Raw genomic sequence first — 26,661 nt, 5'->3', positions numbered from 1 at the left:
CATGTGGCTTGGGCCCCAAGCCTCTGAGGAAGGAGGGAGAGGGTGACCTAGGTTGCTCTCCTCTCCCCTCCCTCTCCTCTTCTTCTTTCCTTTCCCAAGGGGGCTGCTCCCATCCGGTCACAACCTGGGAGCGATGGGGAGGGGCGGGGGCGGCGCCGAGGGGAATGAATAATTGAAGGAGAGGGGAGGAAGAAGAGGAGGAGAAGGAGGAAGAAGAGAAGGAGGCGGGAGCCGCCCGCACAGGGTCCTCCCCACCCCGCCACCCGCCTCCGCCGCCCGGAAGTCGCTCTCTGCCTCCTGCTCCGCCAACATGGCCGCGAAGTCGGATGGAGCGGCGGCCGCGGCCGGCCCGGGGCCGGAGGGGGCGCCCGGAGGAGCTCGGGGCGGTGCAGGAGGACACAGGGAGGCAGCGGCGGTGACCGGCGGCGCTGGGGTGACCGGGGCAGGTGGCCCAGGGCCGCGCTACGAGCTGCGGGACTGCTGCTGGGTGCTGTGCGCGCTGCTCGTGTTCTTCTCCGACGGCGCCACGGACCTGTGGCTGGCGGCCTCCTACTACATTCAGGGCCAACGCACCTACTTCGGCCTTACGCTGCTGTTCGTGCTTCTGCCCTCGCTGGTCGTGCAGTTGCTCAGCTTCCGTTGGTTTGTCTACGACTACACGGAGCCAGCGGGGGCCCCGGGACCAGCCGTCAGCACCAAGGACAGCAGTGCCCGTGGGTCCGCCATCAGCACCAAGGACAGCGCCATCGCCTTCAGGACGAAAGAAGGCAGCCCCGAGGTGGACTCCCGGCCTGCGCCCTCTTCCGCAAACTCCTACCGCCGCGGCTGTTGCCGCCTCTGCATCTGGCTGCTGCAGACCCTCGTTCACCTCCTGCAGCTCGGTCAAGTCTGGAGGTAGGGAAGTCGCTGGTGAATGGAGCGGAGTCAAAGGAGTGGGGATGTCCAAAGGCTGGCCTGCCACCCCAACGCGGCCGGGCTTTGATTCCTTCAGAACCACCCCAGTCCTGACCTCCACCACACCACGCCCCACCCAATTGGAACTCTGATTTCTTCTTTCCCCGCTCCTTCCTTGACCTCTGCCCCCAAACCCTGACCAACCCCAATGCCAACCTGTCTGATATGACCACTGAGGAATGGGGACTGAGGAAGAAGGGCAAGAAGGGATAGAAGAGGGGCAAGGAGGGAGAGGAGAGGAGGTGTGAGTAAGAAGGGTCTGGTGTTGATGGGGATGAGTGTGATGCTTGAACCAGAACCTCAGGACTCTCCAGACCCAGTCCACTCGTTTCTCCTTGCCTGTTGAGTCTGGGTATAGGAAAGTCCTTCCCTGCTTTCAAAGATTCTCAGTTCTGAATTCTGGCCCATTTCCTACCTCCCAGGAGACACAAAATCTGAAGCAGCTAAATGAATATCCTACTCAAACTTCTCAGACTTTTTTGGGAAATGGTGTGCTACATCCAGCTGGGAAATTTTCTGACTCCTTCTGCTTCCTAGCACTCCCCTAGCGCTGCCTTCCCTACCCTCAACAGGGCCAAGGAGATTTGGGTTCTTGAATCTGAAATTGGATTGCCACTAGCTGCCCTTTAATCCCAGGACAGCAAGAGAAAACTGAGGATTGTTCAACTGGCCACTTCCTCTGCTAGGATTGAAGGTGCCTGCCATGCTGAGTTAATTTTGGAGGGGTTTCCTTGAATCAGAACTGTTCTAGTAGTTTAGGGACTACTGTCCACTGACAGGAAATTTCATGACAGGATAAACTTGCTTACTGTGTGATCTTGGGGAAATCCTTTTCTCACTGCAATTCTCAGTTTCCTCACCTGTGAAATGAGGGAGAAGTACCTACTTTTTTTTAATCTCATTGGTCTACCATCACATATTTCTTACCTGTTGGAATGGTCAGATGAGAGTGTCTTGTGAGGGCCTTGCACACTGTAACATATTTACTTAGGAATAAAGTGAATGATCATGATTGTAGCAGATGTGTGGATAGCATGGGGAAGATGCTATAGAGATGTGAAGGGTAATTATCACTGTTATTATATTTATTCTGCTATTTGTGAATGCCTTTTGACTAGCTCAGAAGATTCAATTCTGGACTGAGGGTTGAGAACAGGACTTCCAGGATTTGTCCCAGTTGCCCTTTTGCTGTGTCACCCCTTGTATTGCTGAATCTCTCTCTGCCTTGGTTTCCCCTTCTCTACCTTGGTTTGCCAGGATGGTGTATATTCCACTTAGCTTGCCCTGTGGGGGGAGGGGGGAAGGAAGGGATGTGAAGCTCTCTCCATACAAGGTGTTGTTATTATTATTATTAGTTTGACACATAAAAATATTCATGTCTACATCCAGGAACTAATCTGCATTTATTATTCTATGTCCAAGTGGACAGATGGCAAAAGGTATTTTTAGATCCTGACATGGTAACTTCCTATTCTTGGTAGCCAAGGCTTCATCCTCCTTTCTCTTCTGCCTAAAGTCACTGCCCCTCGACTTACAGACTACCTTAAGTCCTACTTCCTCCTCTTGTTCAGAATCCAATGATCAGAATTGACATTTCTCTCCTTTCTTGATTTTTAATTGAGTTTTTTTTCAAGTATGGAAAATACTGATTGTTTTGGGGGGAGATCTCAGAGGAGTGGCTGGAGATGGGTCCACTGAACTCCATGGTTTCTTAGATAGAAGGGCTAACTAGCTATTTCCATTTTCTCTTATGTAAAGTAAGGGAGTTGGGATGATATGATTTTGCAAGGATTACAGACTAATGGCCTTTGGGCTGATTTTGGCCTACAGAAGTGGTTTGTTTGACTCGCATAATATTTTTTAAACCCAGAGTCCTGGCTTCATAAAAAAAAAGGATCTAGTAGTAACTGCCTGTAACACTTAATACAGACAATAATAATTGCTTCCGTTGGTCCAGTTTCCACTGGACTGATCCATTTTACTTGGTCATTGAAGTTTGACATCCTAGATTTACAATTCTATAACCATTATCTTATCAAGCACTCACACTTAGCCAAATCTTTTTACCTGTATCCTAATAATCCTGTGATGAGGTTAATATAATAGTTCCTACTTAGCTATGATAAGGAGCTCTGGTAGCATAGTGGTTACTAATTGGGCTGCGAACCGCAAGGTCAGCAGTGCGAAACTACCAGCTGTTCCACCAGAGAAAGATGAGGCTTTTTGCTCCCATAAAGATTTACAGCCTTGGAAACCCTCTACGGGGTCGCTATGCGTCAGAACCAACTCCATGGCACAAAATAACAACTTAACTATGATGAGGGGATGAGGCTCAAATATGGAGCCTCCTTTCCAAGGTCACTCAGTTAGGGAGTGGAGGATTGGGTCTCAAGACTCAGTCTTCAAAGCCCAATTGCAACTGAACCATTCCGCAATGTTGTCACTAAAGCGTCCTCAAGCTTGAAGAATTATGAGCCTGAGATCCCAAGATTCCAGAAGGATAGAAAGCCAGGGCTTCTGCTACATTAAGATAAGAATATGAAAAGCTAGGGAGGAAGTTGAACCCCTTACCTAAGTAAGGATGGGAAGCCACGTGTTATTGTGGGAAAAGTGCTGAATAGGGAGTGGGTGGGGCAGGTATGATGTACAAACAGTGTCAGTATGGGAAACTAATGCTCGATTGGGAGTAGGTGGAGTAGGGTCTGGAGACCTACATCTTCCTTTTGGTTTGTAACTAGCTTGCTGGGTGACCTTGAGCAAGGTTCTTCCCATCTCTAGGTCTCAGTTTCCCTGTATGTGAAATGAGACCATTAGACCTCTTGACCTTAAAAGCCCTCCTTCATCTGAAGTTTTGACTCTGAATCTAGTTACTAGATCTCAAACCTTCACAGTCCATCTGGGCCACTGTCCTGAAAATTATTTGACTTTGGATTTCAAAATGGCTGAGAGTCTAGCTAAATGGTAAAGGAAGGTGGGAGGAAGAGTAAGGAAGAGGGAAATCCAGAGAAGGTACAAAAATAACGCTGTGTCTGAAATTCCTAGAAATTAAGCAATGTTGGCACAGCATGCTTACTTACCATGAGAAATGTTCTCACATTGAACAGGTTCACTGTTCAATAGGATTTGATGCAGATGTTCTAAGCAGTGATGAGGAAGGAGATGTGTGTCTGAGTCCTCCAGCATCAAAACTGGGAGACTCCAATGGTTCAACTCCTGATCCCATGCCCCTGATTCTGGAATCATGGTTTTAATCATAAAGCTAGATTGCAGCTCCTCACACTTGTATAATGCTGAGTCAAAAGCTCAAATACTTTGAGAATCCAGGCAGGTAACACAAACCATAAGACACATAGAGTGTCAAGTACGAGGACATTATGGGAAAAGTAGTGTCCTAGAGAAATGGCATTTACTATGCATCTCCATGAGAAATAGCAGACCTGGTATCACATCTTGGTTTTTCAAGAGAAATGGGAGATTGGAATTCTTGTGTGAATTCTCCCAGTTTTCAACTACTAATTAAGATTAAATGGTGTAATCCATAGAAAACTCATTTGTGACTCATCCTCTGAAATCTCTGGTCTAGCTCTTCACAGTTGATAAGGTCCATTCACATATAGGATTTTATTTTATTCTTAAACAACCTTATGAGAAGGGTGTTGTTAGGATGAATTTAAACATAACATGAGACTCCAAGGAAGGGAAAGAACAGCCAGCCACTCCACTCCATCATGTCCTAGCGGGACCCAGGTGAGGTGCTCTAGGCATGAATCTTGTGTTACCTTGAGATCTTCCTTTTGGTGGTTATTGACAAACCCATTTATCAGATAAGGAAAGTAACTTGTCCAAGGTCATCCACTGAGACAATGGGGGAGAGATGAGGTGCCATCATAGTGTTTGTCTAACCCTCAAGCCCAAGCTGTGCCTCCGAACTGTGCTGGGAGAAGCACAGAGCAATGTCCCCACTTAGAAACAGACTGAATTCCTGGGAGAAGTTCAAACAGATCCACCTGTGTCTTCACCACCACTCCTCTCAGCCTTTGAGCTTTTAAACCACTCAGGATTGTTAAGCCAATTAAAGTCCTAACTCTGTCTCCTCTGACCCCATGGGCAGCAAAGCAGTAAGCCATAAATCCTGCTTTACATAATCTTGAACTCACTGGGCCCCAGCTTTGCCTGAATAAACATGGTTTGCTAAGCCAATTAGTGGGAGATGATCTGCCATCAGATCATTCCTCATCTGTCAGGATCTGTTGTTGTTGTTATGTGCCATCAAGTCATTTCCAACTCATAGCAACACTGTGTACAACAGAAGGAAACACTGCCCGGTCCTGTGCCATCCTCACAATTGCTGTTCTGTCTGAGCCCACTGTTGCTGCTACAGTGTCACTCCATCTTGTTAGGGATCATTCTCTGTTTTTCTGACCTTCCGCTTTACCAAGCATGATGTCCTTCTCCAGGAACTGGTCCTTCCTGACAACATGTCCAAAGTACGAGAGACCAAGTCTCACCATCCTTGCTTCTAACGAGGGAGGCAAATCTGACTTTGGGGGCCATCCCTCTACTATGCCCTCTATGTTCAAGCCACAACCTTGCTCCCTGTGTCTCCTAACAAGTCCCACAACTCAAGAGAAGTCCTGAAATGAGTTAGTGGCCACTTGTATGAAAGTTAGGCTCTTCCCTCTGGGAAGCTATATTCTTGGCATAATGGTTAAGAGCATGAATTTTGGACTCAAATGTCTTCAATTCAAATCCTGAACCTGCCACTTCCTATATGTGACCATGGAAAGCTACATAACCTCTCTGTATCTCAGTTTCCTCACTTGTAAACTAAAGATCACAAGGGTACCCACCTCTTAGGTTGTTTCAAAGTTTAATGAAGATAATGTATACAAAGGACTATGGTGAGCATTCAAAACTATTGGCAGTGATTACTGTCATCTACCTGGGCTTATTCCCTCTGGAAGGAGGTCTGTTCATTGAGCAGGTAGCCAAAGGTTAGGAGGGCGAGAAGGGCAAGAAGGGGGTGAAAAAGCCATTTATTGCCGAGATATGGATGTACAAGGCATTGTTCTAAGTGCTGGGAATAGAATGATGAACCAGACAAAGCCCCTGCTCTATGAAGTTTAATAGTCTAATGGGAGAAACAAGGAAATATGATATACGAGAGAGGTTCAAAAAGTTAATGGGATAACAGGGACTCAGTGCTATGGAAAAAAGGGACAAAGGGAAGTGCCAGGGAGGAAAGTAGGACTCGGTGAGATTGGTGGTCAAAGTAGACATCTCTGAGAAGGTGACATATGGGCAAAGGTCCTAGAAAAGTTCAGCCAAAGGGAAGGAGAAGTCCTTTGTAGCAGAAGGAAAGAGTGAGGAGAAAGTAGAAGCTGAGCATGGACAGATTGGCAAAGCCAGATCACACAGAACTTTTGCTGTATGTGAAATGGGGATCCTAGGATGGTTTGAGCAGAGAAGTGGTGTGTGGTCTTGGCTAATGATTTATAGTGTTTTCTCTGATTGCTGGGTAGGCCAGGGAATCCATCAAGAGGTTGGTACAATGATCTAGGGTAGGGATGATGGTGGCTGAGCCAGGGTAGAAGCAACAGGGGCAGAGACATCTGTTTCAGGCAGAGTCAACAGCATCTTTTCTTCTCTGGTCCTCAGTTTCTTATTTGAGGCCAGAGAGAGTATATTGGTTAAGAACCTACACTTTGTTGTTGTTGTTAAGTGTCATCAAGTCGATTCTGACCTGTATAGGGTTTCCAAGAGCAGCTGGTGAGCTTGAACCACTGACCTTGCAGTTCAAACGACTTTGCAGTCTGACGCATTAGCCCACAGTGCCACACCAGGGCTCTCCACTTTGGGATCAGCTATATCTGGCATCTGCTACTTTCTATGATTTGGGGGAAATGGCCTAATTTGCCTGAGTCTTGATTTTCTCATCTGAAAATGGTACATTTGAATAGTGGTACTTATCTCTTGGGACCTGAGAGATTAGTAAATTAAATAATGCATGTATATGGTTTAGCACAGTACCTAGAACACAGAGGTGCTCAGCAATTATCATTAGCCATTGTTATTTATTTTATTATTTATAAAATGGGCCAGGTTTTGGATTTATAGTGATTTTCCTTCCTTTGACTTTTTAATGTGATTTGCTGAGAGCAAATTGGTTTTCCATTCAACAATTCATACACATTTTCATTCGTGACATTGATTTCAGTCCTCAACAATGTTAACAGCACTCTTCCCACTTCCTCCCTGGGCTTGTCACTTCCCTCTTTCCTATCTCTTCCTGCCTTCTGAGCTTTATCCCTGGATACATGTTGCTCTTTGATCACATATAGTTGGGAATATACATAATGGCTCCAAATTTTTTCAAGGCTTTCTCACTATCATTTCAACCCAAGGATCGCTAAGCTTCTCTTTTTTGACATGTTGGTTACAGTGCTAAGGTTTTGCTTTGCATCCTCAGTTTCACAGTTGAAAGGTGTTTATAACCCCTGAACTCACTGGCCAGTCACAAGGTTCCTTCTTGCTTTAACTTGGCAGGGTTGTTCCAGTTCTGGCCTCACTACCCATCTCCTGGGAGAGCCCCCGCTGGATGCTCTGCCCACCCCCATCTGGGCAGCAACAGGCCATTAGCGCTGCTTTGAACAGACTCAGTGGCGGCAGTTGGGCCCACCATCCCTTCCTCCTCCCTATTTGATCTATACAGACCACACAGGAGAAACCTTGGGGTGGGTGAGTGGGGACTAGAGCTGCCAGGAAATGGCTTTGAACCTGGCAGCTGGGGCGAGGATCCCTGGAGAGCAGAGTAAAGATGGGTTGGAATCCACTCTGACCTCTTCATTCCCCACCACTACTCTTTGTTGTTTTGGGTCCGACCCATAGAGACCCTGTATAGGATTTCTGAGGCTATAAATCTTTACAAGCGCAGAAAGCCTCATCTGTCTCCCACGGAACAGCTGGTAGATTCAAACTGCTGACCATTGATTGGGATAGCAGTCTGTCTTTGTTAGATTGTCCAAATTCCTCCCCTGGGATTCTCCATCAGCCTCCTATATTGCCCACCCCTCCTAGTCCTACCTCCACCTGCAGCTGTCCTGAGCCATGGTCCTAGACCTCAAATCTGACCCTGCCACTATGCAACCAGAGAGCCTCCATGGCTTTCTCTGTCCCCAGAATGAGCTCAAATGCTTTAGCCTGTACCAAGGTCCTCTGACCCTGCTCTAGGCCCTTGCTGACGCCAGCGCCCAAACAAGCTACACACTCCAGGCCTCTGAGAAGTTGCTTTCAGTCCCTCTCTGGCAAAAGCTTTTCCCATTCGCCTCCTGGTGAAATTCTGCTTGTCCTTCAGGGGCCAACTCAAATGCCACCTCTTCTTTAAAGCTTGTCCTGAACAAACCCAACACATGTCTCTCGCTGCCCCCAGACATTACTCCCTCAATATAAAATGGAAATTGCTTGGCTGTTTTGTTTATAAAAGAGCAGTACACTCATGGTTGAAACCCCAGGAAATACAGAAAAGTTATAATGAAAACTGACTCCCCTCTGCTCTTTGTGGAGTCCTGGTGTGGCACTGTAGGGTTAATGTGCCAGACTGCAAAGCCCTTTGAACTTCAAGGTTTGTGGTTCAAGCTCACCAGTTGCTCCTTGGAAACCCTATCCAGGGTCGCTATGGGTCGGAACTGACTCTATGGCACTTAACAACAACAACAACAACAGCTGCTCATTATATCTAGAATAGAGCAGTGGGGTTAGAAAGATTTCCACTTACTAATTTTCTATTTCTCACATTACTTGGAGATGGTACTGACAGTTTTAAATTAATCAAAAAATACATGTATACATTCTTCTGTTTTTAAAACTGTCAGCTATTATTGAAAATTACAGTTTCCATTTATTGAGACTTAGATGAGATCATTCATGTTTGTGACAATTCTGTCAGGTAGGGACTGTAGCAGTAAAGAATGAGGACTTTGGAACCAGATGGGTTGGTCAGAACCCTGACTCTGCCATTTCTGAGCTGTATGACCTTGAGCAAATAATTAACCTCTTTGGGCCTCAGTTTCCTCATCCATGAAATGGGGGTGATATCAGTTCCTATGAGAATGACTGTTGCAAGAGTTTAATGAGTTAATATATGGCACATGCTTTGATTCAGAATCGACTTGATGCCAATGTTTTTTGTGTGAGTGCTTATTTTTATTTTGTTTTTTGCACGCTTTGTGCAGTGCTCAGCATATACTAAGTGCTCAATTTATTCTATTTAATAGGTGTGGAAATTGAGACTCACAGAGGTAGCAAATTTTCAGTTAGTAAGTTAGCAGAGCCAGGGTTTGAAGCTATGCAGTCAGGCTTCAAAGACCTCATGTTACCACCAGGCCTTCTACTAGTTAAATGAACTCTTAAAAAATAATCATAAAAATGAAATAATCATATATTGCTTTTGGAAGCAGACTGCTTTTTAATTTTTAAGAATTTTATTTTAATATAAAGTATGCACTATTAACACCAGCAATTAACATTTATTCCTCTCCAACTTTCCCCTCAGGCAAAATTATTCATTCCCTCCCTTACCCCTATAGCCCACCTGGCTGGTTTTCCCACTAGATCATGAGACCCTCTGTCTTGTCCCTTCTTTTCTTCACTGCTCCCCGATCTCACCATTGATGGACCCTCAGTTATTGATGGTGGCCTTGCAAGAGACAGCTCTGGCAAGTTCCTCAGCAAGTTCTTGGAACTTGAAATCAGTTGAGGTGAGCTTTGGATTTGTAGCTGATATGGGAGGCTCCAAGGTAATGTACAAGAGTCTCTGGGTAGCAGAAATGTTTAAGTGCTGAGCTACTAACTGAAAAGTTGGTGGCTCAAATCCACCCAGAGAGGACTTGGAAGTAAGGTCTGGCAATCTTCTTCCAAAAGGTCGCAGCCCTGAAAACTCTATGGAGTATGGTTTACTCTACATGCTTGAGATTGCTATTGGTTGGAATCAACTTGATGGCAACTAGTATATCACCACTCATCTATCAATTCATTGTACTGTTGTGGCCTGAGTTTTGCTGTGACGCTAGAAGTTATGCCACTGGTATTTTAAATACCAGCAGGTAATCCATGGTGGACAGGGTTCACGTGAGTTTCCAGATTAGTACAGACCAGGAAGAAAGAAAAGAATAGTTAGCCACTAAAAACCTCATGAATAGCAACAGAACATTGTCAGATATAGTGCCTTCAGGTTGGAAGACATTCAAAATACTACTGGGGAAGAGCTGCCTCCTCAAAGAATAATTGACCTCAATGACATAGAGCAAAACTTTCATTTGCTGATGTGGCACAACTCAAAATGGGAAGAAATGGCTGCAAACATCCATTAATAATCGAAACATGGATTGTTTGAAGTATGAATTTAGGCAAATTGGAAGTTGTCAAAAACAAGAATGGAATGCATAAGAATTGATATTCTAGGCATTGTTGTTGTTAAGTGCCATCTAGTCAGTTCTGAGTCATAGCAACCCTGTATAGGTTTTCCAAGGAGTAACTGATGGGTTTGAACCAATGACCTTGCAGTTAACAATCCAGTGTTTATCCTACAACACCATACCACAACCCCATCCTAGGAATTATTGAGCTGAATTGGACTGGTATTGGCCATTTTGAATCAGACAGTCATATGGTTTACTATGCTAGGAATGATAAATTGAAGAGGAACGGCATCATATTCACCATGAAAAAGAGCATTTCAAGATTTCTCTTGAAGTACAATGCTGTCTGTGATAGGCTAATATCCATGCGCCTGTAAGGAAAACCAATTTATACCGCTATTATTCAAATTTATACACCAACCACTAAAGTCAGCAATGAATTGAAGAATTCTGCCAACTTCGTCAGTCTGAAATTGCTCCAAGGTGTATTGATAATTACTGGTGATGGGAATCCAAAACTTGGAAACAAAGTGTAAGAATTGGTACTTGGAAAATGTGGCCTTGGTGATAGAAATGATATTAAAGATCTCATGATAGAATTTTGCAAGACCAATGACTTATTCATTGCAAATAACTTTTTAAAATAACATCAAAGGTGACTATGCACCTGGATCTCACCAGATGGAACACACGGGAATCAAATGGAATACATCTATGGGAAGGGAACATAGAGAAGCTCAACATCATCAAAAAAAAACAACGCCAGTGACCAACTGTGGAACAGACCACCAATTACTCATATGCAAGTTCAGGTAAAAGTTGAAGAAAATGAAAATACGAGAGCCAAAATATGACCTGGATTTAGAGATCATCTCAAGGACAGATTTGATGTATTAGACACTAATGACTGAAAACCACAAGTTGTGGGATGACATCAAGAACATCATGCATGAAGAAATCAAAAGGTCATTAAAAAGACAGAAAAGACTAAAATAGATGACAGAAGAGACTCTGAAACTTGCTCTTGAGTATCGAGAATCTAAAGCAACTAGAAGAAATGAGGAAGTAAAAGCTGAATAGAAATTTTCAAAGGGCAGCTCAAATAAAACAAAGTAAAGCATTATAATGAAATGTGCAAAGACTTGGAGTTAAAAAATCAAAAAGGAAGAACACGCTCAGCATTTTTCAAGCTGAAAGAACTGAAGGAAAAATTCAAGCTTTGGGTTGCAATACTGAAGGATTCTATGGGCAGAACGTTGAATGATGCCTGCATCAAAAGATGGAGGGAGTACACAGAGTCACTGTACCAAAAAGAATTGGTCGATGCTCAACCATTTCAAGATATAACATATGAGCATGAACCAATGGTATTGACAGCAATGAAGGCATTGGCAAAAAACAAGGCTCCAGGAATTGAGGAAATACAAATGGAAATCTTTCAGTAAACTGATGCAGCACTGGAGGCGCTCACTCGACTATGCCAAGGAATTTGGGAAACAACTACCTGGACAACTGACTAGAAGAGATTCATATTTGTGCCCTTTCCAAAGAAAGGGTACTCAAGAGAATGGAAATCATCGACCAATATCATTAATATCACAGGCAAGTACAATTTTTCAAAGAGAATTCAAAAATGATTGCAGCAGTACATTGATGGGGAGCTGCTAGAAATTCAAGCTGGATTTGGAAGAGGATGTGGAATTAGGGATATCATTGCTGATGTCAGGTGGATCTTGGCTGAAAACAGAAAATACCAGAAAGGTATTTACCTGTGCTTGGGGCATTAGTGCAGATCATGGCTCCAGAACATCCTAGTTGTGTGACCTTGGGCAAATCACTTCCCAAGTCAGAGTTCTGAGTTTATCTACAAAATAGGATACAGATTCACCACTTAAGGTTCTTGTAAAGATGTCTTGAGGCAATGTAAATGTACAGGGCTTGCACACATTACGTGTTCAGAAAATACTCCCATTTACTATGATTGCTTTTATTGTTAGCCTAGTAAGAGCCATCCTATTTGCTTAGTAACAAGGCAAGGGGTGGGAGAAGTGCATCATAGGTTCTAATACTCGCTCGCTCAATCAACTGTCCCCAATTGAGGAAAGTGACTACTTCTGAGGTTCTAGAAATAGTGTGAAGATAGATGACAACCTAAGGTACAGAGCAGCAGATCATGTTTGAGTAGAACCAAGGACATCCTGACCAGCAAAGCTGCCCAGAAGCAGAATGGGTTGCTCCTGAGGGCGTAAACTCCCTGTGGCCCCATTTTGGAGGACAAACTGGCTGATCTCTAAAGCTCTTACAGCTTTAAGAGCCTATGGCTCTAACTTTGGGGCTTTATGATGCTCAATTCCATGATGCTGAACAGTCAGATCAAAGCTTGCAAAGTGGTGGCCTTTGGGTTTGTTTGGACCACAAAGGATGTTTTTCTTTTTTTAACTTTTAAATGAATTTTTTTTTTTATGGAAAATTTGAAACATATACAAAAGAGTGAGAATTGGAGAATGCTCCCCCATGTACCATCACCCAGCTTAATAAGGATTACTCCTGGCCAACTTTGTTTGCTCTCTAGGCCAGCATCGTCCTATAGAACTTTCTACAATGATGGAAATACTGTATATCTCCCTGTGTAAAACTCTAGTCACCAGTGACACAAGGCTATCGAGCACTTGAAATGTGGGTAGTGAAACTGAGAAACTGCAGTTTACTTTTGATTAAATTAAATTTAAATAGCCAAAATTGGCTTTGTTGTTGTTAAGTGCCATCGAGTTGGTTCCGACTCACAGCGACCCTATGTAGGGTTTCCAAGAAGTGTCTGGTGAGTTTGAACCACGAACCTTGAGGTTGAGTGCTTCTCCTACAGCACCACCAAATTCAAATTCTAGACAGTACAGGATTAGACCCCACCCCATTTCCTTCACTTTTCTTGTGATTTTGACGCAAATCCCAGACATCATATCGTTGCATCCATAAATACTTCAGTACATCTCTAAAAAGAGACTTTTGGAAAAACCTAGCTAAAACATGTAACACTGTTATCACACCTTTAAGAGGAATATAATAATTTTTTTTTAATCCATATGTTATTTTTTTAATTAGTTGCCATCATTTTCAAATTGAGGGGTTTTTTTGTTTTTGCAAAAGTATCCTGATTTTTGGCTATTCTTGAAAAAATTGTGAGCTCCAGCCGCTGTGGGTGCACATTCTCCTAGAACTGAGGAGGTGCGTGTCCACTTAAGCAGGGCACTCTTTATAGTTTCCTGGAGTCCCCACTTGGCCCATTGCACTGGAGTTCGAAAACCTGACTATGCCATTTAGAATTCACGCCAGGGACAAACAGAAGTGCCTTGATTTCCAGGTGCTTTCAGATGCCATTGTTGTTAGTGCCTTGGAGTCAGAGGAGCAGCTGGTGGGTTTGAACTGCTGACCCTGTGATTAGATGTCCAATGTTTATCCCACAGTGCTACACCTGGACTCCGGATGCCCTTGTTGTTGTCATTAAGTGCCATCCGTTCATTTTGATTCATAGTGACTCTGTATAGGACTTCCTAGGAGCAGCTTGTGAACTTGAACCGCTGACTGCAGTTCTAGCCAACCTTGCAGTCCAGAGCATTAACCCACAGCACCACACCAGGACTCCAGTTAGGAGGCTAGAATTAGCCCCTATCCTCACCTGTATTGGTTCATAATGTCCCAACTCCACCAGGGATATCAGAAGAGAAAATTAGGCAGAGAACAAGACTCAGAAGAATATGGGGTCCTGGACCTTAGTATCTGCTCTGCCACAGACCTATTTCACAGATGAAGACACTAAGGCCCAGAGAGGATAGGACAGCAGTCTGCACTCATACATGAACCTTTGGAAACTGGTCCCAGGTGCTTTACTAAGGAGTTGCTACCTGCTTTTCTGCTGGGGAAATGAGTTGTGCTTAGTTTGGAAGTGGGAGGGGTAGAAGGAATGGGAGAGGGTCTCAGCTTCAGCCAGATCCTAAAATTAGTGACTGGGGAACTTTTGGCATCGGCTTAGCAAAAAAGACTCTAGGGGGGTGCTGAGGAGGAGGAAGACAGTCCAGCTCCCCAGCACTGCATGAAATGAGAGCCGAATGTGTTAAAATCACATTCTTTACTGACATTTATGAATCATTTGGCTGCCAACCCCAGGAAGGTCCTATTTTACATCCTTGTAGGCTCAGCTGAGGGAGTGGGCAGATGAGGAGGGGGCCTCTGGCCCATTCCTTCCAAGCACTTCCTAGCCCACATTGCAGGGAGCCCAATATTTCCCCAAGAATCCTCCCACAGATAGGATCTGATGTCTGGTCCCCCAGGTTTGGACTTAGCTTAATCTATTTCCTGCAATAAAATAGGGGTGTCAGCTAACTCTAGTTTGAGATGCAACATGATGCTTTTTGACTGCTTGACCTTGGGCAAGTCACTTCTCCAAATACCTTCTAAATGTCTCAGGATTCCATCACCTTCCAAAAAGTCATCCTTACCTCTCACCTGGCAACTGATCTTCTGTCTTCTACCTTTGCTCTCCTCCAATCTCTTCTCTATAGCTAAAGTGCTCCCTCTAAGATGCAGGTGTGGCATCTGACCCTGTCACTCCCTGTTTCAAACCTTTCTGTGCCCAAATCCTTCACCATGACCCACATCATCTCTTGCTTTCCCATCCTTCCCTGAACTACAGCCATTCTAAGCCCTTACTGTTCTTTGAAAATGCTCTGTTCCTTCCTACCTCATGACCTTAACCCTTGCTGTTTCATTTGTAAAAAACGAAACAAAAAAAACTCCCTTCCCTTCCTCCTTCATCTGGCTAACTCCTGTGCCTCCTTCATCTCATAGCTTGTTAATCACCTCCTCCAGAAAGCCTTCTCTGATTGCCTTGCCCTTCCCAGGCTAGACCACACCCTTCTCCAATATCCCCACCTTCCTCAGTGCAGGAGTATGGGTCTCTGTTTGCAGTATGTCTGGAACTTTGGGGATGTGTTTGTAGTTACATGTTTGCATGCTTATTTGAGTACTGTCCAGATTCCCCACTAGGTTATAAGTTCCAGATGGACTCACTGCTGTTTCCTCCAGAATTTTAGCATTTAGCAATTTAGTTCCTGGTAAACAGTAGGTACTCATAAATGCTTGTTGAATAAATGTCGAATAAACTTCCCCTTTTCTCTCTAAACTATGTAATTCCAAGTGAAGCTCTTAGGTCCATCCACATATAACATGGGTCTTCCAATCTGTGTTGCATACCCTCCATGCAGCTGAAGTTGCCATGGTGGGCAGGCAGATGGGGTGATGAGTTGGAGAGTGGGGTTAGAGTTATTGATGTCTCCCATATTTTCTCTGGCTCAGCAGGTGATGGAGAGCCAGTTCTGAGCCTAGGTCTGGCATCAGCTAGTTATGTGACCTTAGATAAGTCCCAGTTCCTTTCTAATCTCAATTTCTTCATCTGTAAATGGGCATAATAATAGTACCCATCTCAGATATTTGTTGTAAGGAATAGATGAGTCGATGTGTATAGCAAGGCTTTGCACACCTGGCATATAGTTGGCACTCATTTAATGTGAGATACTGTCATTATTAACTACTGTCTAGTGCCCACCTGCAGACCTCAGGAGCAGAGATGGGCTTAGCTGGTGTGGAAAGTCTTGTTGCTTCCTATCAGCCCTGCCTCTCTGCCTTCTCCCAGCTGTACCCTGTCCACCCAGCAGAGGTGACAGGGCCTGGTCCACACTAGAGGCCAGAGAGCTAGCCAGGGTGGAGAGTGGTTCTTGATGGAGACTCACAAGTGGGGGAGCCGCTGGAAGCTGCTGTGTTTTTGGCCCAGAACTGTGAGGGGGAGTGAAGAGGGGTGAGAACACACACGCCGAGACTGACAGATGGAGGAGCTGAGGATGTGAGAGACGCAGACAGACAGAGAGAGCCCCTGAGTCATGGAGAGGAGGAGCAGGCAGGGGAGGACAGCCGGAAAACTGGCAGTCACATGGAGCCATGAGCTGAGCAACGGACCAGCATATGGACCAAGCAGCTGAGGGACTGACAGACAGACAGACCAACAGGCCAGTCCAGCATCCCAGAGACAGACAGAAAGACAGAAAAGCAGATCCAGTATGTAAGGGGATGGACAGGTTGTTCCGGCATCCAAGGGACTTGACAAAGTGATGTTCCAGGCTTCTAAGGACAGATAGACAGGATCCCAGAGTCAGACTGACTAACAGATCAACAGATGGACATGGAATCCAAGAGACAAACAATGTGGCCCATAGTCCATGCAATTGACAGATGATCTGACCCTGGATCGTAGGATGAGACTAACAGACAGATAATTGACTGATGGACACTGTAACTGAGGAAGGAACAGCTAAGTAGCCTGAGCCTGTATTCAAAGGGCAGACATGACAAATGGGCTGACTGAAACCACAGGCTGATCTAGACCATGGATAGACAGAGACAATGACTCAGGATCAGTGGCCAGACAGAGTGACAGGCCCAGGGTCCAGGCCAGAATAAAGACTGAGGTCCAGGTTAGAAACCCTGACCCAGCACTAGAGACTCTGGCAACCCAGCATGAGGCCAAAGGACAAGAGAGAGAGACAGGTAACCAGCCACCGGCCTCCTTCTGCCTATGAGATGGGAGCCCCCAGCTCTGGGTGACAAGACACAGTTTTTCTGATCTTTGAGTAGCGAGATCTTACACTGACTTCTCTCCTCTCTGGATATGGCTCTGTTGGCTCCCCACCCCCACCTCGACCTACGATGATCCATACTCATCTTCTTTCCATTTCCTCCCAAGTGCACGTCTCTAAGTACCAGATTAGAAGTCAGGAGACTAGTTCCAAATCTGGCCTAAGTGTCTCTGTTTCCTTATCTGTAAAATGGGGGTAGTTGACACTGTTTGGTTGATTTGACTGTGCTGACTTCAAGCCTGGCTTCTGGCAGATCTCAGTCCGGTTAAGTCTGGGAGCTCATTAGAAGAGCATCAGGGAAGGCTTCCAGGAGGAGGAAGGACAGGGATGTATCAGAGAAGATGACATGAGCATGCAGATATCCTGGTTCTAAGCAAACTCAGGCAGGTAAGCCCCAGGGCTTCCTAGATCAGTAGGAACACACACACACGCATACATGTACACACACACTCATGCATACATGTACACACACACAGTTATTCATTCAACAAATGTTTATCGCGTATCTGCCACATGCAGTGATGATGGGGCCACGGTGGTGACAGCAAGATTCCTGCCCCCAGACAGCCACATTCAAGAGGTAGAATAGAAAATAAATGTGTCAATTAATGAATAAGATTGTTTCATAGTGCAAGCAGGAAGAAGAAGAAAACAAGAGCAGGTGATGAAATGGATTAATGTTGGGGCTACAGTGTGGGATGGTGGCCTGGGAGCCCCTCTAAGGAGGTGACACATGAGCTGATGAGCTAGCCACAGGAAAAGCTGGGAGTTGGGGGCAAGTGTTCCAGGCAGAGCATGTAGCAAGTGCAAAAGTCAGGAACCTGCTGGTGCACGTGGAATGCTGGGTGGGAACCAGTGGGACAGGGGTTTCAGATGAGATGAGAAAAACAGACAGGGCCAGATGGCTTAAGGCCTTGACGTCAAGGGGAAACATTGGGTTTTAGTCCAAGAGTGATGGGAGGGGCTTTGGAACATTCTGAGAAGGGGAATGACATGCTCCGCCAGGTTGCCATGCGGAGAATGGACTGAAGGAGGTAGGAGTTCATGCAAGAGTCCAGAGATGAGTCTGGTGCGGTTGTCTAGGTCATGGCCTGGCCCAGGGTGGCAGCAGTGGAAAGAATGACTGGAGGGGGATGAAGTTCAGGGAATTGAGCAAGAGCTCCTTTCCCTAATATTGGGGCCGTCTCTGTGGGTGGTGTTAGCCCCATACATGGTGGAGGTCAACTTCTTCCAACTTCCTTTCAAATAGAATGGAATAGGGCTTTCTGGAGGAGGTTACAAGAGAGGAGGAATCAGAGGCCTCCAGCTAGGGCATGCTCCCTGCTTCTATGTGCACATCCCTCTACAGTTTACAAACCGTTTCCAAATCCATGACCTCATCCAATGCTCACAATGAGGAAAATGAGGCTCGGAGAGGCTACCCAAGGCCACACAGCAGCCAGGGCAGGACCAGGAAGCAAAATTGCCTTCTTTACTTTCGGTTCCCTACCCCAGTAGCAGTGACATAGGCAAGATGGTGAATGTCAGTCACATTTTAGAGACAGGGAAACCGAGGCCCAGGGAAGCTAGGTGGCTTGTCCTAAGCAGAACTGTTTTAAGACCTTTGTGGGCCCCACATCTATCAAGCATATTAGAATGCAGCAACATCAAACATCAAATGTAAATTATAGATAATCAGATAAAAGCCAAATTGCAGTTGACTGGCTGACATCATGTTCTGTTTTGCAGACATTTAATTAAACATTTATTAATTTTGAATCTGCAGTTTTTCCCTGTGTTTTAGAGCCAATTTTTTTTCCCAGGCTCAAATATTTTCCAAGGTCCATGAAAATCTTGCAGGTCCTTGGCAGTGAGCCTTTAGCGCCGACTGGGCAGAACAGCCACAGTGTTGGTCCTGTTGCCAAAAGAGGCAGAGAGAAGGTTGAAAGCTCGGAACATGCATGGTCTCTCCACATTCCATGCTGATCCCATGTTCTTGGTTTTGGGGGCTTCCTTTCTTTCCATTCCCCCATTGCTGTTCCAGCCCTGCCTGTCGGGTCTGGGCTATGTGAGTCCTTTGTCTGGACCTGGGGCATTGGGAGCTAGCAGAGGAGGGGGCAATGGGCAGGGAGGTGGGGAGGCCCTGTCAGGTGGTGATGGATGCTGGCTGGCTAGGGCCTCCCTCATGCTGACCCAGGCCTGGAAACAGATGGTCTTCCAGCCTGAGAGAAACTTCAGGGTGTCGCCCTCCCTCTAACTCCCCAGGCCCCTTCAAATTGGACCAGCTGGTCTCTCCTTCCTGTTTGAAGCCAGAGCCACGGGAATGGAGAAGGGAATAGAAGGGGGAGGCTGGAGGCTGGGGAAAGTGGTCTGTCTTTTGAGCCCCTCAGACGCTCTGGGAAGAGCATCTTGGCCTCTTCCCTAGCTCCCTACAGTGGGCTCCCTCACAGCCCTGCCCTCTGCCTCTCCTTTATCCCCTGCCTTACATCAGCCTGTCTGTCATTTCAAGCCTGGACTAGACCCCAGCCTCCCCTGGCTTTCCTCCAAGCCAGCCTCCAGAGCTAGCTTTCCAAGCCACCAAACTGTTCACATCATCCCTGATTCTGAGAAAAAATTCCAATTTGGAATGAAATCTGAACCCCTTAGCCCAGAATGCGATGCCCTTCACAGTTCCAGCTTCTTGTGCCACTACTTTCGAAAACTCTCCCCTCCAGGCCCATCAAACCACCAGCCATTCTACAGAAAGGCACTGTTTTCTTGTGCCTCTCTGCCTGTACATCTGCTGAATCTTTCACCTGGAGTGCGTGCCTGCCTTTTGTATGCCTTCAAATGCCTACCTATGTTTTAAAACCAGATCAAAATGCTTCTTCCTTCTGGAAGTCTTCCCTGATTGCCTCCCCCTGGCAAAGTTCTGCTCCATCTAGTCCTATCTATTTCAGCTCTTACCTTGTCTCTCTCCCATGGGGCTCAGAGACAGAAAGACACAGAGCAGGTGCTCAAAGTATGCTTGCTTCGAGAATGGGTGAATCTAGCCTCCAACTCTGGTTGCAGGGATTCTTACGTGGGGTCAGCAGGGATGGGAGAGACAATTTTCTGCTCAACCAAAGAAAGACAATGCAGCTTTTGGGGCAGTTTGGAAGAGAAGGTCCAACCGCAGGAGGCAGTGACCCGGGAAGTATGTGAACAGAGGGTGTGCACCCAAGACTGAGAAAGGAACCCAAACACTGGTTGGGAGAGTTGGACCAAGTGGCCTCTGTGTTTCCTGAGTCTGATTTTGAGGCAGTAGCCCCCTTCTTCATGCTGTCACCAACCCTGTACTGTGTCATGTTGAGGATCTGTCTGTCTGTACAGGGATGGAGAAACCAAAGACCAAAAAAAAAACACAAAAAACCTCAATGCTGAAGAATTGATTCTGACTCACGGCAGCCCTGTGTGTGACCGTGGAATTGCTCTATAGGACTTGCTTAGCTGTGAACAAATTGCCAGACCTTTCTTACACGGCACTGCTTGGTGGGTTCAAACAGCCAGCCTTCGGGTTATTAGCTGAGTGCCAACTGTTTTTAGCACCCAGGGATCTCTGAACACTTTTGGTGAAGAGTTTGGGTCCCAGGGCTTTAGCTCTGAAAGGATCTCCATAGTCATCCCTCTCATTGTCAGATGATAAAACGAAGCCCACACAACTGCAAAGGTCTGGTCCTCATTAGGGAAGCTAGGGTATCAGTTAGTCCTGAGCACCAGGGAACACTGTGTTTCCCACCTTTGGTTGGCAACACATAATTTAATATCCACCTGGTTGGTCCCCTGTCCCAAACATTATCCCAGAAATGCCTGTGCTTCACATCTGGGATTAGACCCCAAATTCCTGGTACCCCAATTTCAGATTCAGGCAACAAGTCCTCTGAGTCTGTGTTAGGATTGTCTCTCCTGGTTTACTGAGTAGGTTACTTTTGGAGAAGTTCTTGCAACAAAGAGCATGCTTGCACCATGAATCACAGAGTTTGGGGACCTGGGGCTGGGACTAGGGCTGGGGCTGGGGAGATCTGCAACTGTAATAGTCAGAGCTGTTTGGGATGGACAAGGGACTAGGACAAAGAGGGGGAGTCAGACCCAAAGACTGTGTGGACATGTCCCTTCTTATCCAGCTAATCCTCAGAGCCACCTTGAGAGGGATTAACTAGGTAGTGCTCAGAGAGGGTAATGAACTTGCTCAAGATCACACAGCAAATTAGAGGCAAAGTAGGGCTTCAGAATCCCTTCCACACAACCTACAGAGTTGCCAAGGCTCTATGCATGCATCATTCAGTCACCACTAAACAAGTACCTACTGGGGTACAGTGGTGGTTGAACAATCAGATCTCTCATTCTCTTGGAGCTCACAGTCTCCTCACAGTGTGGTGTGGGTGACAGTTGGATTTGAATAGGGCAGTTATAGGCCACAATGACAAATGTTGGGTTGTAGGGAAGCCCTGGAGAGATCCCTTACCCCAGCTAGGAAACCAAGCCAAGCCAGTTGCTATTGAGTCTATTCTGACTCATGGCAACCCCATGCGTTGTAAAGTAGAACCATGCACCATAGAGTTTCTGTGCCAGTGACCTTTTGGAAACAGACTGCCAGGCCTTTCTTCCTCTGCACCTCTAGATGAGTTGAAACTGACAGCCTTTAGGTTAGTTAGTAGTGGAGCAGAAAACATCTACATCACCTAGGGAGTCAATCCCTACTTATCCCATGTGTTGCAGAGTAGAACTGTGTTTCATATACAGTGACCTTTTCAGGAGGAGGTCACCAGGTCTTTTTTTGGAGGGACCTCTGGATAAATTCAAGCCACTAATCTCTTGATTAGCAGTCCAGAGCTTAACCTACCCCACTGAAAGGGCAGTAGGCCAAGTTCTCCTGGATAGCTTGGAAGAAAAGCAGGTTATCCAGATGTGGGGTGGAGGTGGAACTGGGGTACAGGGTAGTGTGTTCCCCAAGCAGTGGAGAAACAGCAGGTGCAGAAGTTCTGTAGTGAGGGAGAGACTGTGAAACCTGGTGGCTGCTGCGTTTGGCCTGCGTAGAGTGGGTGGGGCCATGAAGTTGACTGGGAGGAATGGCAAGGGCAGTCTCCTGAGCCAGGGGACACATCTTTGAGCACCTTGCCTGTGCCCTCAATGAGAACTGGGCTCTCTGAGTGGGATCAGGAAGCTGCTTAGCAAACAGAACTGAGGGCCGGCTCCAGGGACTGTCTCTTAAAGGTGGTCCCTCCAGGTGCCAGGGGCAGGGACCTCAATGTGGCCAAAGCTCTTCATGGCTTAACAATAAGAGGCAGTGTTGCTTAATGGTTGGAGGGTGGCTCCTGAGGCCTGACTGCCTGGGTTTGAATCCTGATTCCACGGTTTCTTTTTAGTCACGTGACCTTGGACAACGGCCACCTCTCTCTGTGTTTGTTTCCTCATCTACGTGGTTGTTTGGTGCTGTGGAATCCATTTTTGACTCGTAGGGATCTCATGTGACAAAGCAGAACTGCCCCCACAAGGTTGCCTTAGCTCTAATCTTTACAGAAACAAATTGCCATGTCCCATGGAGCAGTTGGGTAGATTTGAACCACCAACTCTTCAGTGTGCAGCCCAACACTTAACTAATAAAATGGGGATAGTGATAGAGCTATTGAGGCAGCTCAGAAGACAGGCCTGATCTACTTCTGAAAAAATCAGCCATTTCCACTCTGGCACACATGGGGTTGCTATGAGTTGGAGTCAACTTGCCTGCTTTTTAACTGGTTTGTTCTAAGTTCGGGGCACTGTAAGGTGTAAGGCACATTGCCAAGAAAGCACCCCCTCTCCCCCAATAGGACTTATGATCATGCTGACGCTGCATTAGGGATTCACTCTACGTGCAATTTTGTTTCTTTGTTTTGTTTTGTTTTGAAGTTAATAAGCCCATTCAGTGCTCCCAACAACAGTCCCATGAGGTGATCCTTGCAATACGCCCATTTCACTGCTTAGGAAACAGGCTGGAAGAGCCCTTGACTTGCCCAGGGCCACACTCTGAGCTTTGGCTAGGTGGTTTGCATCGGGTGGGAAAGGCAGGGGGCGGCCCGGAAGTCTGAGCGCAGCGTGCCTCCCACAGGTACCTGCGAGCCCTGTACCTGGGGCTGCAGAGCCGCTGGCGTGGAGAGCGGCTCCAGCGCCACTTCTACTGGCGGATGCTGTTCGAGAACGCAGATGTGAGCATGCTGCGCCTGCTGGAGACCTTCCTGCGCAGCGCGCCGCAGCTGGTACTGCAACTCAGCCTCATCTTGCACCGTAGCGACAGCGACAGCGACAGCAACGCGTTCCAACAGCTACAGGGTGAGCCGCGCCCTCTGCCTCCCTACCCCTAGGCTCTGGAGAGCCCATAGCCCACTGACCCTCAGTGATAGAAGCTACCAGGCACTTCCGCCCTCCCCACCACTCAGGCTGTCTGGGAGCTACCCACTTTTCACCCATCTTCATAGACCTGGCAGAGCAAACCCCGTTTCTGCCACTTGCAGAGATGCCGTTCCATGTACTTCATCTACATTGCTCTGGCCCTCCTGGGAATCCCATGCCCAGTCAGTTCTACAAGCCATCCTGACTCCAGGTCTCCCTAGCTCCATTCATCAGTCTCCAGAAAACCTGTCTATCCTATGGTTCCCATGCCCTGCCTAGCCAGACCTTGCACGACAGTCCAGACTTACTTACTCAGCGTCAGAAAGAACCACATGCTTGTCTCCCTGGAGCAGTTCTGTTCCTTCCACCCAGTGCTGGAGAGGCTATGGAACAGCCTCTGTGTCCAAAAATGTACTGTCACCATCCTCAGCTCTGCTGGGGACTCCTAGCCCAAGATATTAAGCAATACTGGAACCTTTTCCACCTTGATTTTCTCTTGGTCCCCACTCCCCACATCAGCTCAGCTCTAGTGTACCTGATAGTCTCACCTTCTAATTGTCCCTTCCAGATCCTCTACATTGCCCCCTCTTCACCTCCTCTTCCGCTCCCAGAGACCTGAACCCTAATTTCGCCCCCTTTCTTCCTACCAAGTATAGACCCTATAGCAGAGACCCTTATGGAAACCAACACCATCTACCCCAGCCCTCACAAAAGTCCCCAACCCAGTCTACCCTCACCTCTATCCTTGTTCTTGAAGACCACCTAGTCCAGACCCTCCCTAAACCCCTACTGATCCACAGACCCTTCCCTCTCCCCTCCTCAGAACTCAGCTCCTGACCCAGAACCTTTCCCTCTCCCCACACCTCAACCCAGACCCACCCCTAACCCAACCCGCCCTGCCCCCGCCCTGTCTCCGCAGTCTTCTCTGCCTTCGCCTCTCTCCTGTCCCTGGCCTGGACACTGGCCTCCTATCAGAAGGTGCTGCGGGACTCCAGGGATGACAAGCAGCCACTGTCCTACAAGGGTGCGGTAGTCCAGGTGCTGTGGCACTTGTTTACCATCGCAGCCCGCGGCCTGGCCTTCGCACTCTTTGCTAGTGTCTACAAGCTCTACTTTGGCATCTTCATTGTGGCCCACTGGTGCATCATGACCTTCTGGGTCATCCAGGGCGAGACAGACTTCTGCATGTCCAAGTGGGAGGAAATCATCTACAACATGGTGGTGGGCATCATCTACATCTTCTGCTGGTTCAACGTCAAGGAGGGTCGCAGCCGCCGTCGCATGACCCTCTACTACTGCATTGTCATGCTTGAGAATGCTGCTCTCACTGGCTTCTGGTATTCCAGCCGCAACTTTGCCACCGACTTCCGCTCACTCATCTTGGTCTGTGTGGTGGCCTCCAGCTTCGCGCTGGGCATATTCTTCATGTGTGTCTACTACTGCCTCCTACACCCCAATGGGCCCATGCTGGGCCCCCAGGCTCCTGGTTGTATTTTCTCTGAGACCACAGGGTCCTGTGGCCCACCAGCTGACACTGTCACAAGTCCCCCCAGGTCCCTGCCAAGGACTACAGGAGTGGAGAGAGATGGGGCCTCAGTGGGAGGTGAGCGGGCTGGGACCCCCACACCGCCTGTCTTCCAGGTACGGCCTGGCTTGCCTTCCACGCCAGTGGCCCGCACCTTTCGGACAGAGGGGCCTGTGATTCGGATTGACTTGCCTCGTAAGAAGTACCCAGCATGGGATGCTCATTTTATCGACCGCAGGCTCCGGAAGACCATTCTGGCGCTAGAGTATTCCTCACCTGCCACACCTAGGTTGCAGTACCGGAGCATAGGGACCTCCCAGGAGCTATTGGAGTATGAGACCACAGTGTAGGCCAGTCTTCCCTCTAAAAGGGACAGGTGTGGCTAATCCCACATCAACCATAGTGTTGAGCCCTGAATTCCAGAGCCACTGGCCTGAGGGAATGTGGATCTGTGAGTCCAAGTGTAGAGTGGTCCCACCACTGGGTCTTTCAGAGGAAGGGAAGCCTTGTGAAGGCCCCAGCTCTACGCTCCCTTTTCAGCCCTGTGGCCCATCCGCTGAGCTCCCCTGAACCAGGGCCCAGGGAATCAACTGGTGCTACACTTAATCATGAGTTTCCCACCCTCATGGTGGCCTCCATGCCATAGTATCTGGTACTGGGGAAACTACACCTGCTCCTCTGGCTGGTATTGCCCATATGTCAGCCTTGGTGGACCTGCTAGAGAAAAGGCACTGTCTGAAGTCCATGACCTAGACCCTGTGCACCTTGGGGAGGGGGCATGGGGGATAGGCTGCCTCTGTGGTTGGAGGAGATCTCTGAGAAGGATGGAGGAAACCATGAAAGATGTGGGATGAGGTTGGAGCATCTTGTGGATGAGGTTGGTACAGTTCCTGTGGGGTCCGAATCTGGAGTCTGGGATAGAGGGGGATTGAAGGAGGGAGTTGGGATGGGGTGGGAAGTTGGGGGGGGAGGTTACTGACAGTACTGGAGATGGACAGGAGAAAGAACCATGAGACATCTGAGGGGTCCAGGCTGGCAGAAGCATGAAGATGTTGAAGATCTGGGAGAGGGAATTTATGATTAAGAGCATCAAAGATGTTCTAAAAGTGAGCTCCCAGGAGACACCCTTGGTTGTGGGCTCTGTTATGGATGAGGCTCTAGACATCTCAGGTGAAATGTTTCAAAGAGCCATTCTTTGTTCTAGATGAGCATCTAGAACATTTCTTCTAGGCGAAGATCTTGAACACTCAACAGATAAAACATCCTAGGAAGATATTTTGTCTGGGTTCAATTATAGGTGAAGTTCTAGCACACTTAGCAGAGGAGCTGTTCTAGAAAGACATGCCTAGTTCTAGATTAAGTTCTAGACCATGCTGCTGATAAAATGTCCTAGGGAGTCACTTTTGGATCTGAATTCTGTTATGAAGGGCAGAGACCCTGGAGACCTTGCTACTCTACTATGGGGATTCCTACTCCTGCCACAATGCGTGGGGGACCAGCTCTAGATCCCAGCCAGCTCTAGAATGGGGTATTCTGGGAAATGAGTACTCCAATTCTAGACTTCTGGAACTTATGGGAAGTTCTAGGCCCCTGTCCACCTTAGTCTACATCCAACTTCCCAAGAGAAAATTGTCCTCAAAACCCCTGAGGCATTTCAGCTGCCAACTCTTTCCCAGCTGGAAAGAATTAGCACCAGGGACGTGACAGGAATCCTGGC

At 47.2% G+C, this 26,661-nt stretch overlaps 1 protein-coding gene across 1 annotated transcript; it reads left to right on the top strand.

Moving 5' to 3' along the window:
- Nucleotides 1-310: 310 nt before the first annotated feature.
- Nucleotides 311-25,294, top strand: XKR7 (XK, Kell blood group complex subunit-related family, member 7). The gene is made up of 3 exons (XM_006860704.1): nucleotides 311-894; nucleotides 23,139-23,359; nucleotides 24,339-25,294. The coding sequence occupies exons 1-3, from the start codon at nucleotides 311-313 to the stop codon at nucleotides 25,292-25,294; spliced, it is 1,761 nt and encodes a 586-aa protein (XP_006860766.1).
- Nucleotides 25,295-26,661: the final 1,367 nt, after the last annotated feature.

Source organism: Chrysochloris asiatica, unplaced genomic scaffold (genome assembly GCF_000296735.1).
Source record: "Chrysochloris asiatica unplaced genomic scaffold, ChrAsi1.0 scaffold00039, whole genome shotgun sequence".
Taxonomy (NCBI): Eukaryota; Metazoa; Chordata; class Mammalia; order Afrosoricida; family Chrysochloridae; genus Chrysochloris; species Chrysochloris asiatica.
Note: the sequence above shows the minus strand (reverse complement) of the source record. Positions and strands in the feature narration are given on the sequence as shown.